Genomic DNA, 14,410 nt, shown 5'->3' on the forward strand with positions numbered 1-14,410 from the left:
AACTCTGTGAAAAATAAAGAAAATAAATCCAAACCCTCATGTGGTATTCCTTGTGTTTTTATTGTTGTCCAGTAGCGATTTCAGGACGATTTGGTGGATTTTAGCTGAGTTCTCCCCTCACTACTAAGAAGAAGGAAAGGAAGGAGACCTCCATTAGGCCAACGGACCGAGCCGCTCTCGAAAATCCATCGATTCGCAGACTAAAACGCGTCCCCTTGCTTCGATACTCCACAACACGAAAGCCTGATAGTTGCCCTTCACGTTAATCCAAAAATATCACATTAAAATGATCCCCTCGAGGAATAAATCCAGCGAGATTTCCAAAATTAACAGCCGTTTTGAACGCTTAGAACCCGCGGCAGTCAAACTTTGTGCAGCTCGGCCAATCACATTGCAAACTGATGTCAACAGATTTTGACAAGCTACACGTGAGAAATATCGCCAAGGTGGAAATCCCGCGCTAACTTAGCCTATTAAAATATGTTGACATCAGTTCGCAATGTGATTGGTCGGAGTTGACAAGAGATTCTTGCAAATATTCCCTTACCCTGGGTAGCCGAGTATTTGTCGTGACTTCCAATTCCCAAACCATGAGGGGGCCCGTTGGGAGGGTTTTGGCTAGATTCCAGGCCAACCGCGCCGTAACGGTCGCCGAGCTGTATCATTTAGTACTAATCAGATTTAGTACTATTTTACATTGTAAGGGTGTTCAGTCTACAAAATTTTGAACTCAAGAAACATTAAAAATTGGAACTCAACATTTATTAAATTCAACCTTACAACAATTACACACCAAAATAATAGCAGTGAACACAAGTGAGGGTTATCGGCCTGAAGCGAGGGCTTATGTCACATATTCACCGAGGGCAAAGCCCGAGCACAGGTAGCCCAGGTTAGCACAGGTAGCCCCATGGTTTAATTACAGCTCATTTCGTTCGGGTTTAGATGACGCTTCCCCACCACACACTAAAGAGGAGAAGGTGAGGAAACGACTCAGAAAAAACGGCCGACGAAATGAGCTGTAAATAAACCATGGGGCTGTTCAATATATCAACAACATACGGTGGGAGTTTTATTTGATTTTAATTATTTTAAAGCGTAAAAATAAGGATTCAAAAATACCCATATAATACCCATACAATCTTTGTCTCTCTGTCTGTCTCTCGATCGATTCAGTTATTCAACACTAACGGTAAGCCTGGGCTACCTGCGGCCCGAGGTGAACATATCACATAACCCCGAGGTTAAGGCCGATAACTAGCTTAGTTTTACATTGGGGAGGTTTTCAGAATTGTTCTTGTAAACAATCGATTAATCAAAAAGGCAAAATTTATGAGTTCCTTTCTTCCTACCATTGAAAAGATGTTCAGAGGAACAAAAAATGTTTAATTGAGTGATTTACTATTATGTTACCCCATATGTACTGAATAGGAGTCGATTTTTTTATTAAAAATGCGCGGTATTTGAACTGATGAATGTTATTTGTTTTTATTTGTCTTTTCATAGCAAAAAATGTACAGCTATTTTCTATTACTAAGCTCTTTAATGATATTCAGTACAAAGATCTCGCAACAGTTGACAGAGCTGTTTCACGAGAGACGAAAATGTCGGGCTCATGAAATTTTCTTAACTCAAAACAGTTTTCGTGTACTCATACCTCACAAACAAGCCGTATAAGAAGCGATCGCGTCAGTACAGAGCTCTCGACTAACTTACTGGAAAAGCGTGGCAACTGCCCCTATTGATGGTATTCAACCATTCCCAAGAGAATCAAATAACAAAAGACACGGCGGCTATGTCGGAGGATATAACAAAAGAATTCATTGACAATTCTTTTGTTAAGTTCCTCCAACATGGCCGCTGTCACAGGGATTTGTGTTCCCCCGAGTTATGTGTTCCCCCGAACACTGGGCACTAGTGTTTTGTGTTCCCCCCTCCCCTCCCTATGAAACATCTTTTGACACGATTCTCTCCCCCAGGTCAAGGACATGTTTTAACTTTAAAAAGATAACTATTACTCTGAAAACGAAAAGGAAATGGATTATCTCTATCGTACATCTTTATCGTACATCTTTATCGTACATTTTATAACCGCGTGATCCTCTACTGCCGTTGGTATTTTAGGAGATAAAATTTTATTTACCGAATTTAATAAATCAAGCGAGTTCTTTTCTTGATCTCGTGGCAAAATACATGAAAATACCGATATGCAAAATTTCTTTGCTGTATTATCTAGCCCTACATGACCGGCGAAAACAGATGAATGACTCTCCTCAAAGACCCTTTGCTTCTCTTCACTTCCTCTGATTACCGCTCTCTTTTCCACTCCTTCTACGTAACATAGTACACGATGCTGGTGAGTTTCCGTTCGAGCGAGATTTTCTTGTACATTCTCCGTAAAACATATTTTTCTTTATTCACAAAATCAGGAGGATTTTCCTTTCGGGATAAATAGTTAAAAACATTATCGTACTGTGAAGCTTCCATAATTTATTGAATTTAGATTTAAAGAATTTCGTTGAATTTAGATTTAAGGTGGCTCGACTGGGTTTTGTTTGTGGCGTACCTTCGAAGTTTCAAGGGGAAATGCGTCGCTGCCAATAAGTTAATTTCAAATAAATTATTATGACATGTCTAGAGATAGATTCAAGTTTTACATGATATACAAATTATCATGATCGGAGTTACCATAGCAATACAGTGACGTCATGTCATTTTTTTATACGTTCCATTTTTGGCGAAATCAGACGTTTGTATTAAAAATTGTTTAACAGAACTTAAAGTTCATATGTTTGTCTTCAAGTTAACGAAGTTTCGAATTTGTGATTGCAATTTCTATGAGCTAGCAAATAACAAAGGACTTGTCACACGACTATCTAGTACTCTCGTCAGTTAAACTTTATTTAGTAAAATATTTTTTTTGTCTTTAGAATGGTATAGTATCAAGTATATATGAAATTGCAATCACAAATCATCATAGTCGGAAGGGTTTCGGAAAGCAATCAGGCTTCGAATGTGAAGCGTGAGGTGTTGGAATGCACGACTTTGGAAATATTCTGGACAATAGAAAGGCGTAACGATATAAACAAAGTGCGAGTGAAGAAAGCGGTTGCATATTTAGAATTAGGATACAAATGTTTATGGAATTGAGAATATTATTTGACGGTTTTAAATTATTTCAATGAACTTGAAACTTTAGGGTATATAAATGCGTTATCTAAAGTAACTGACTTGGAAGTTAAAAAAAAATTCATCATTGGATTATTGAGTTTGACTGTTTTTAGTAAAGACAAGTGAAATTTTTGACAAGATATCAAAAGGCACAACTTTACTAACTAGGCTTGAAATCATATTTCTCGAAATCGAATAACGCGATTTCTTTCCATTTCTCAGAAGGACTAGTGGAATAGTAACACAACGCTATGACCCCAAAAAAAGCTTTTCCCATGTCCAGAAAGGAAAGGTTTCGGTCACATGAACTAATTGCTTTGGATTGTTTACATTTTTGTTGCCCAAAAGTTCCGACGGCAATTATTTCGAAACGCTTCCATACAAATCTTCGAAACTTCGTTAACTTGAAGACAAACATATGAACTTTAAGTTCTGTTAAACAATTTTTAATACAAACGTCTGATTTCGCCAAAAATGGAATGTATAAAAAAATGACATGACGTCACTGTATTGCTATGGTAACTCCGATCATGATAAATTGTATATCATGTAAAACTTGAATCTATCTCTAAACATGTCATAATAATTTATTTGAAATTAACTTATTGACAGCGACGCATTTCCCCTTGAAACTTCGAAGGTACGCCACAAACAAAACCCAGTCGAGCCACCTTAAAGAATTTCGTTGAATTTAGATTTAAAGAAAATTCTAAGATTTAGCCGGTTTGTAAACCGAAAACCAATCATTTATAGAGCATCCTTGACCTGGGGGAGAGAATCGTGTCAAAAGATGTTTCATAGGGAGGGGAGGGGGGAACACAAAACACTAGTGCTCAGTGTTCGGGGGAACACATAACTCGGGGGAACACAAATCCCTGTGACACCGCCGTGAAAACCATCAATAGTGTCACGAAGTAGAAGTGAGGGAGTAATACTTTCCCAACGGACACAAAGATTCGGGTCGTTCTTCAGTTGCTTCCTTCTGGTTTATTTTCTGTTGCTTGTAGTACTTTACAATGATCTCATCTGAACTCTGGTTATGGCTCTTGACTAGCTGCTACTTCGTTGTGCACTGTGCTATCAGCTCTCACTCACTCTCACTGAACTGAACTCTGAGTAAGCTCGTATTTAAGGACTAAGCTTACGCAATACCTCACAACCGGTTATACTAGGTCAAACTAGATTACACCAGTTAGGTCAAGTATGACGTAAGAGCTTGAGACAGGTGTTGACTTTAGGAAAAAGTACGAGCACTCAGTTCTAAGAGCTGACCCTGAAAATCTGTCGGTGGCGTTCGCTAACTTAACTAGTACAGAGCAGATTGCACTAAAGATATCCTAAAGTTATAAGAAAGATCATTCTGAAAAAGTGAACAGAAAAAGGCTTAGGAAGTAGTTGTTTGTACAGTAAACAACCCTGCTCTTTTCCAGTACGCATGTACAAAGTTGTACATGATCAAAACCCATTTTCACTGGAAACGTACAGTAGATTTGCAGCTGTTGTTTACTACAAAACGTACTTCCCAATTAGAAGTGTAAGGCCATGTCAATGAACAAACATCCTTGACCCTGGAGTTAATGAACAAGTTATTGTGAATGACTCGCCATTGGTCAATGACAAGTTGTCTATTGACATGTCATTAAAATAAAGAGATTTCCTTACATTCCTTATTTACAGAAGGTTTAGCAGATAATTTTCTATTTCTAGGATGTTTTTCCCTAACATTTTCCCTTGATTATATTTTTCCCTTCTACATATTATTCCCCCCTTCGAGAACACTCGCCATCGAATGTCACGAAGAGAAGATAAAACTACAATTAGAATCAGGTGTACACTGAGCAGTACTCGCTTAGCTTGACCAGGCTATATGACTGGACTCATACAGGTAGTCTGCATGCCAGGGGTCTACAATATGATAGAACAAGAATATTAAATATAGTGTTATTATCCCTAAATTACCCGCTAAACAACATAAGAAGGAAAATCTAAATGTTTTCGATGCAGCAGGATACAAGAGTACCCTTAGGGTGGAGTGATTCTAAAATGTTTGTAATCAAATACAAACGTTAACGTTAACGTGACTAAACTAAACCTACTACTAATTGATTAAAAGTTAATATTAAATATTTTAGATAAATATTAATATTAACGTATTTTAAGAGTATTAAGAAATTATGGTTCGTTACAATGGTTTAAGGAACAATACAACAATTTCTAATATACTAAAATAGCGATTAGGATATACGCCTATTTCAAAAAACGTTGTCGGTCGGAAATCTGAAATCTGAGACCGAAAGGAATTGTGGGTTGTAAGCTGTAAATTGTTTGTGGTTTTAATTAGTAGTTCGCAAAAAGTTAATATCTTGATATACTAACTTTGAGCGATGACCTGTGCTGGCAAACGATCTGGGTAAATGTATATTGAATTTTGAACGAGAAAACACTCAGTCCCCCACATTTCCAGTCGGTCTCAGATTTCTGATTTCAGATATCCAACCGACAACGTCTTTTGAAATAGGTGTATACATCTTCAGCAAACTCACAATTAACCTCTAGCGACTTTACTTGAATATGACCTTACAGTTCCGTTGCGTTTCATAAGAGTATGGTACTGCATGGGAGAAGTCCTAATACTTAATTATCGCATTATAAAGCTCCGCAGCAAAACGTTTGCAGTTTGCAAATAAAAAGTGATAGGGGAGATGTAATTTTGTAAAAGCAACGTAGTCCAGTATTCTTGTCATCGTTAAGTCCTTTTCTCGAACGTCATGAAAATGCATTTGCATTAATGGTTCGGGTCTGGGTGTACCATCAGTTCTGTGCCCTTCAACGTCTTCTAATCTTTTACTTCTTTGAAGTACGATTCCCTCTCCGTCTTTTTCGATCGCCCACCACCAGTTCTCTGTTTCCAGAACAACAAACTGATGGTTCAAATAAAACTGAGTAATTTGCCATTCCCATAGTTTGCATTTGTACAGCCTAATAGTGAGCACTTTTTCATTCGAGAATTCATGTGTTATCATATTATCATCCCTATCGATGGAATTTCCACTACCTGTCCAGGATGAACTTCTCGAGGTTGGGTAATTGGGTATGGATATACCATAATGTATATACCCTTGATCGTCTTCCAATCTTTTTCTTCTTTGAAATACAAATAAATAATAAATAAAAATAAATAAATAGACTTTATTTAACGAGGGTGACAAACATTACTGATGGCCCAGTAGTTTCCATTATGGCCCTCCTACGATTAATAAACTGAAATGAAAGATTAAATGAACATAAAGCGTGTTAAGAATCCCAACTGGCAAGGAGGCATACCAGTTGGCTATTAACAAGCATGGTCGAGAAACTGAATTTGAACTAATCAGGAATCAGGACAAATACAGTCTCAGGTAGTGGCCACATCGGGACTCGAACCCGGCACCACCGGATTGCGAGACCGAAGCTACGACCACTCGACCATGCTTCCTCCTTAAAATACGATTCCCTCTCCGTCTTTTTCGCTCGCCCACCTCCAGTTCTTTGTTTCCAGAACAATATACTGATGCTTCAGCTTTGGTTGCCATTCCCGATCCCGGAGTTTGCATTGGCTCAGCCTAATATTATCATCGTCCCAATCGAGGTATTGTATTTGACCTTTCCAGTCTAAGCCTTTCTTTGCCATCTGTCCCTGAAGAATGTAAAAATTAGGAACCACTTTTAGCCATTTTTTCTAAAAACAAACAAAAATTAAAGACGCAAAAGCTAAAATATTCATATATCTGCTGCTCATCACCTACCATGCCAAGGTTCGCCCCAAGAAGTATGTTTTTAGTCAAACTTTCATATTACCCGCACCACCCTTAGCCATTACTGCTGCGAGCGAAGCGAGGAGCAACACTAATTTTTGCGGGTATCCTGTTTATACACGAACGAGAGGTACTGGACACGTTAGGTAGAAAAAAATCTCATTTTACGTCATCAGTTCAGAAACATGCGCACCCAACACACTTGGGCAGCGGTCTGTTTTATTACATTATGCACAGATGACCACTGCGCAGCCTCATGGTCTTCCTTCGTTCGACCAGCGTGGAGTTTGAGGTAAACTTCCACAGTTCTACGAACAGTGCGGTTCTATATATTCGTGGAACTATTCATCAAGGTCATGAACAGTTCAGTTACATTATTGGGGGGAGGCAATGTTCATTTACGAGTTTTTCGGCACTTTCATGTGCGCAATTCTGTCCTATTCATGAATGGAGTTGTTCTACTATAGATAACATACTAATCGAAGGTGACAAGATGTATCTAAATGCTTTTGAAAGCCATGCAATCCCAGATCAAGAGCATATATCTCTAAACTATTTGCCTAATACTGTTTGTTCGCCTTTTGCTTTCGATAGCAGTACAGCATCTTCGAGCCAAACGTCTTTGAGGACAACAAATTGTTATACGTTTTGTTACTGTTCAGCGTGGTAGTATGGACTGTCAAATACAATAAAAAAATAAAAGATATTTCAAATGATCCAAAGATTGTTGTATTTTACTAATAAACACTTACTGAATATTAATGTGTACAAGTAAAAAGCAATCCAACGGCGGGCTCTATAGGTCTATTTTTTCAATGATTTTACGATATCAATATATTTAGCCCATGAAAAATAGAAAAATTAATAGCTGTGGGTTGTAAAACAACATAGTTTACTGTTTTCTCTCACGAGAAATTTCAATATCAATTGAAATTATGAACTATTAACTTGTTTTATTCCAACAGGGGCGGATACAGGATTTTTCAAGGGGGGGGGGGGGTGGAAAAATATTTCAATCAACCATAGGTCATTACACTTTATGTAAAAAAACGAAATTAGAAAGGCGCTAAAAAGATATAATAATAGTGCATTTATATAGCGCATATCCAAATAAATGCTCTATGCGCTATAATAATAACAATGATAATCAAAAACTAATGATAACTAAAAATGAAAATAGTTTTTAAACAGATGAATTTTAAGTTGCGACTTGAATTCAAGGACAGTTTGACAGGATCGTAAAGATAGAGGTAGAGAGTTCCAGAGTTCAGGTGCAGCAAAAGAGAAGGATCGTCCACCATAAGTTTTTAGATTGTAAATTGTATTTTTAAGAGAAGAGAGTTTGAATAACGGAGAAGTCTTGAAGGTTTGTAGGAAGTAATCATACTCTTTATGTAGAAGATAATATAGGTAAGTTGTAGTGCTTGGGAACGAGGTTATTCCGGGCGAAAGCCCTTGGAATTAAATTCGGAAAAATTAATTTCCGACCTCGCTGGGATTCGAACCCACGACCTTCGGAATTGTACTACCGATGCTCTACCAGCTGAGCTAGAGGTCAGACTGAGAGCAGGCCGGGGTGAAATAGATGAAAGGTCGCGGTAATTATGATGCAAAGAGTAGGGTATGTGGACCGCGTGGCACTAATGAAATAGTAGAAGATAATATAGGTAAGTTGTAGTGCTTGGGAACGAGGTTATTCCGGGCGAAAGCCCTTGGAATTAAATTCGGAAAAATTAATTTCCGACCTCGCTGGGAATCGAACCCACGACCTTCGGAATTGTACTACCGATGCTAACCTCTAGCTCAACACTTAGCGGGGATAAGGAACTAGCGGGGTTGAATTCTATTGTTAAATAACGTTTGGTACCGAAATTTTCGTCCGGTTTCCGGAATAGAGAGGTTCCGGTTTACTGAGGTTTATTTTACAAAAGATATATGGGAAAAATTTCCGGACCAAAACTTTTGTCCGGTTTAGAGAGAATTCCGGTATACTGAGGGTCCGGTATAGTGTAAGTAAGTGTTGACCTCTAGCTCAGCTGGTAGAGCATCGGTAGTACAATTCCGAAGGTCGTGGGTTCGAATCCCAGCGAGGTCGGAAATTAATTTTTCCGAATTTAATTCCAAGGGCTTTCGCCCGGAATAACCTCGTTCCCAAGCACTACAACTTACCTATATTATCTTCTACTATTTCATTAGTGCCACGCGGTCCACATACCATACTCTTTATGTAGTTTGGAGACTGATTGTGAAGAGCTTTAAAAGTGAGTAATAGGATCTTGTATTTTATACGTTCTGATACAGGTAGCCAGTGAAGATTCTTTAAATTTGGAGTGATATGGTAGTGTTTTCTGGAGAGAGTTAGCAGTCGGGCAGCAGCATTCTGAATAGATTGGACCTTGTCAATAGAACATTTAGGAAGACCAAACAAAAGAGAGTTACAATTGTCAATTTTCGATGTTATAAAAGCATGTATCAGTTTGTCAGTAGGAGTGAAAGAAAGAAATCTTCGTATTCTGATAGATTATATAGATTAGAAATAATTGATAGTACTACAGTAAAACCCCTCTATACCGGACAGTGCTGGGACCGATAAAAATTTCCGGTTTAGCGGGGTTTCCGGTATACTGAGGTTTTTGCAACTTACTTTTGTTTTTGATTTGAATTGGTGCGATATCACACCTATTGAAAATATGTTTGTGTCTAATCGTTTGGCGTCAGTATAAACAAACACGTAAACGAAAGTTCAAGTAAAAATATCAACATTAAGATCAAAAACTAAGCATATTTCTTACTTTTATTTCAAAAGAACGCCAAGAAGAAACATTCTGAATACGATCTGAACAAAATCCCCGGTAAAATGGACTGGGAATGACCCCAAAGCCATGTGACATGAAAAAACATGGCGGCCGCAACTTCGCGAACCATTCGATCTTTAGTATTTCTCAACACTATTAAACCTTCCTTATGCATTCTGTTTGAACATTTATATATTGAAAACAATTAATTAGCCTTTATATGTCTATTTGTGAACAAGATTTACTATTTAAAGAAAATGTTCGATGATTTTGTGAGTTTAGAAGCTGTCCCTGTAGACTCAATTTACACACCCGCAAATACGCTAGTGACGGTAGTTCCGAAACAAGTGTACGTTCTTCCGGACTAGTGGGGTTGAATTCTATTGTTTAAATAGCGTTTGGTACCGAAATTTTCGTCCGGTTTCCGGAATAGAGAGGTTCCGGTTTACTGAGGTTTATTTCACAAAAGATATATGGGAAAAATTTCCGGACCAAAACTTTTGTCCGGTTTAGAGAGAATTCCGGTATACTGAGGGTCCGGTATATATATATATATATATATATTACGCGAGGAATATTTTCATGGACTTTTACTATTATTTCCAGCGTGTCAACTTTATACCCTCGGGATTTTATGGTGAGTGTATTTTTGAACGGCCTAAGATACAAAAATATTTAACTAATAATTTCGAAGAAAGACTATATCCAAATCCGCATTTACGATGCGAAGACTTCCGTCGTATACTCGGGTCGGTTGCCGAAGGAAATGCGTTAAATTGGTGTACAGTGAGCTCCAAGTACGGGTCAGAACAAGCCAGGTAGTATGTGAATACAGGCAAATTTCATGGCTTAAAGACACGAAGACTAATCTCTAATGCGACTTTCTCGGTTCTATAGGAATGTGAGAGAAGGGTTATGACTAAAATTTGGCGCTGGAAAGAAAATTCGAAGACGTACGAGGTTTCAAAGACTCGTGATGGTTCGCTTTTGGGGCTTTTGGGATCCCGAGTCTCCAACCTTCTCTTATTTCTTACTGGTGGAGAAAAAAATCCTTAAAACGGGCTAGATTCAAAAAATAACCACACAGAGCGAACTAAAGAAGTGCTATTTCTCAATGATCGGGTAAAATTTCGAGGCTTTATTTCACGTTTCAATGATTTTATTGAAATTTTTGAATCCCCATACATTTTCTTATAACATGACACCACAGAAACCAAGCTTGGGCTACCTGTGTTCTGATGCGAAATGTTCTCCGTCCACACTAATACGGCTAGCCGGCGTTTTCAAATTGTTCCACTCTGGAGACCGTATTCGAAAGAAAAATCGTTTTCGGTGAAGAATTGTTCCGGATTCGCCCGGACTAGTGTGGACGGTAGGCCTAACCGAATATATAAAAATTAGGATTCAAATTTATCCGGCAATATGTGGACGGGGCCTAAGGCAACCAATAGCACAAAGTTAGTAATTAGTTAGCTATCTATTTCACGGGTATATTATTTGCACTCTAATAAAAACATAAGGCAACAGCTTCAATATTAACTTCATCTTATGATAATAATATAGTAATAATAACATAGCATGACGCCTTGTTTTCATTTGAAAAGCGTTTCAAGTTTCCAACCCCCATTTTGATCCCTAAAAGCTTAAAAAATAAACTGATTTCAAAACAAATAGCTAAAAAAAATGAATTGATTCGAAACAAAATATAAAAATTTACATTTAACGGTATTAACGTATTATTATATGAATTGATTCTTGTCGAATTCTGTTGGCTACACTATTTTTTTATTTCCGCCCGCCGCCATAATTGTGAGCCAGTAGTTCCTGCGTCCAGCGTTAGGTCTTTGAAGAGCCTCACTTTCATTATTTCACAGTTCGCTTGCAAATGACAATACACCCAAGAAGAATGATGTCAGCATCCCTATTACAAGATCATCAGTAACGCTGTTGTAGCTAAGTAGCTATTACCGTAATTTTTGTATCCGGAAATTTTTGTATCCGCAAATTTTTTTGCGGATACGAAAATATTTGCGTCCACACGCAGCGTATTCGAATCGTTTTCACTGTCCACACGTATCCGGAAATTTCTTGATCCGCCCTGATGCACGCTAGTGCCTAGTTCCTTTGACGGATAGTTTTCTTATTGAGCATGCGCAAAATCGTGTTTACGTCAGCGTATTCAAAAATTTGCTGATACGATCATCCACACGTATCCGTATTCGGAGCGTATTCGAAAATTTCCACTCTGGAGACCGTTTTCGAAAATTTCCGGATACGGATACAAAATTTTCCGGACACGTGTGGACGCAACTCGTATTCCCCCCCAAAAAATTGCGGATACAAAATTTCCGGTACGTATGGACGGGGCCTAAAACGCAGTACATGTATATATAAAATCCAATTTATTCAACATGACTTGTTATTTACTTGCACTTGACGATATATAAAATATTCTTATAGACTTTTGGATTTTAATTCTACTAAAAAGGGACAGTACATAACAATATTTATCTTAAGATTCCATCTGATCTGAAGAAGCAGAGTACTTTATACTAAGCACATTCCAGGTCTCATTAATCTTTGCCGTTCGAAGCGTCATGTTCTCCTTGAATTTGCTTCAAAAAGATAATGGAGAGTTATTAAAAAAATATCTATGAGAGTTCTTGAGCAAGGATTAGCCTGTTTTAACTTTTTTAAATGAAGCATTTCGATCTTAAAGCGAGCTATAAAATTCTCTTGCGAATATGTTTATCATGACGATAAAGTAGTGGAGCTCCCGCGCGGAGCACCTTGCTTAAGGCGGATCATGGGCATTGTTTGCACACATTTTTCTGCGCATGAATTTCATGCGTCATTCGAATGTTTTGATAAGTAAAATGTTAATGAATGAATGAAATAAAAAACGGAGGGCATATTGCCACCAATTCGGTTGTTTCTAATCAACTGTTGTATGTTTTTCGTTCAAGAAAAAGCAGCTTTGTTTGCCTCCTATCGCGGGGTCCAGTCGGCAAAACAAAGAAGACTTTCATTCAATAGTACATATACATATTTCTATAGATAAGCAATTTAAATATTGAATAACATATAAAATTACACCAAATATTCACCATTTATTGAGCTTTTCCAGCTAGTGTATGATTATACGAATGAGATTAAATTTGTGTTGTTGACAGATATGAAAAAAAAAAAAAAAATTGTTATTTTGTATTTTCCATTGCAATTTGCATCATTTTTTATTTTGTATCAGTTGCTCTTGTCAAGTTAACGTTTAAGTAATATTTCAAACACGCGAGAGAGTTCTTCTTCCGATTTCCAAACACCGAAAAGTGAGTTGAAAAAACGAGGCGCAGCCGAGGAAGAACTCTCTCAAGTGTTTGATATTACTTCTCAAACTAATGAATATTTCTTGGAGAAAATCAAAGAAAAAGTTTACGAAATTTAATGCAAATTAAGAACACAATTCCAAACCACCGTCACAGTAGTGATCTGCTTTGTTTTCTCCTCATTAAATATTCATGAGTATGAGAACTGAATGTAAACTTTTTTCAAAATATTTTGTCGTTCGTGATTTCCGTAACTTTGAGCAAGCTGCTTATCCTCCAATATCTCAAAAGCAATTAAAAAACTTTGGACAAAACATGGAAAAAATATATAGGCAAAAAAAAAATCGTAAACGCAACAACGCTCATTACGAAATTTCATCTTTCCCTTGAAACCTCTTTTAAAAAAATAGTATTGAATTGTTTGCTTGATCCGCGTATTTGCGGATGGTTGAATATGCATGTAAGAATTTTGATACAGATTTGCGATCACCATACTTAACTTTTTGTTTATCGCGCGTTTATTTGCACACTCGGTTTAAAAAATTACCATTGAATAAAATTACTTCAAAATATCCTAAAATGTTGCTATTGCTCTTGTTTTTAAACCGTGCAAGTTTGGTCAACTATTTCCTTGCTGGCCTTGAGAATGAATCTTTTCGAAGAGCGCTTTAAGTAAAGATTTAGCAAAATCTTCAAAGTATTGTGTTTTCCACGATATCTCATAAACGGCTCAAACGATTTTTAAAATAAAATTACCTGCAAAAGGCTCATATTGATCGGTTTCATTCTAACATTTTTAAAACGGCACTTGGAGTTCAGTAGTCACAAGGCAAGGACAGCTTTTTTCACGGTTCATAAGTTTATGCTAATATAGTCCTGACATATTATCATTGCATTCGCTCATGATTGCTCTCGCTCAACGCCTTTCGTATTTTATTAGAATTGCTTTATTTTACCAAATATTCAAAATGCCTGCAGTGAAAGAATCTAGGAAAATACTTGCAGAAAAAAAAAACAACAAAAAACAAAACAAAAAACAAAAAAAAAAAAAAACAACAACAACATATAGCATCACGTATATAACGGAATTTAAGCAAGTAGTTAGTTAGTTGCATAAATTCCGTTATATAGTATGTAGTGTATAACAGAATTTAAGCCAGTAGTTAGTTGAATAAATTCCGTTATATAGTATGTAGTATATAACAGAATTTAAGCGAGTAGTTAGCTTCAAAGGTTTTCCAGCGATAGCTCTTCAGCTCCACAAAATATCTTCTCGAGGCAAGACGAAACAATCAACTTCGAAGCCATGTTTTCTGGCTGTCAAAAC

At 37.2% G+C, this 14,410-nt stretch overlaps 1 protein-coding gene across 9 annotated transcripts; it reads right to left on the bottom strand.

The window, feature by feature from the left end:
* Positions 1-4,135: 4,135 nt before the first annotated feature.
* On the bottom strand, positions 4,136-13,918 carry LOC148910297 (uncharacterized). 9 transcript variants are annotated; one of them, XM_089031785.1, is made up of 5 exons: positions 9,181-9,196; positions 6,957-7,641; positions 6,690-6,847; positions 6,227-6,335; positions 4,136-6,073 (listed from the first exon to the last, which is right to left on the bottom strand). In XM_089031785.1, the coding sequence occupies exons 3-5, from the start codon at positions 6,762-6,764 to the stop codon at positions 5,799-5,801; spliced, it is 459 nt and encodes a 152-aa protein (XP_088887911.1). In that variant the 5' UTR covers positions 6,765-6,847; positions 6,957-7,641; positions 9,181-9,196; the 3' UTR covers positions 4,136-5,798. The 9 variants fall into 9 exon arrangements, with proteins under 9 accessions (XP_088887911.1, XP_088887910.1, XP_088887904.1 ...); XM_089031784.1 differs by lacking the exons at positions 6,957-7,641; positions 9,181-9,196 and adding an exon at positions 13,840-13,918 and having other exon boundaries at positions 6,227-6,315; XM_089031778.1 differs by lacking the exons at positions 6,957-7,641; positions 9,181-9,196 and adding an exon at positions 13,840-13,910 and having other exon boundaries at positions 4,136-6,312.
* Positions 13,919-14,410: the final 492 nt, after the last annotated feature.

Source organism: Actinia tenebrosa, unplaced genomic scaffold (assembly GCF_029948245.1).
Source record: "Actinia tenebrosa isolate PJP-AT-01 unplaced genomic scaffold, QUT_ActTen_1.0 PGA_scaffold17__23_contigs__length_9995812, whole genome shotgun sequence".
NCBI lineage: Eukaryota > Metazoa > Cnidaria > Anthozoa > Actiniaria > Actiniidae > Actinia > Actinia tenebrosa.

Coding starts and splice junctions, on each gene's coding strand:
- LOC148910297 (XM_089031776.1), bottom strand. CDS start 13,869: ATGAAACCGATCAATATGAGCCTTTTGCAG. Junction 6,848..13,839: donor TCAATATGAGCCTTTTGCAG/GTAATTTTATTT, acceptor TACATTCTTCAG/GGACAGATGGCAAAGAAAGG. Junction 6,316..6,689: donor CTGGAAACAAAGAACTGGAG/GTGGGCGAGCGA, acceptor TGTATTTCAAAG/AAGAAAAAGATTGGAAGACG.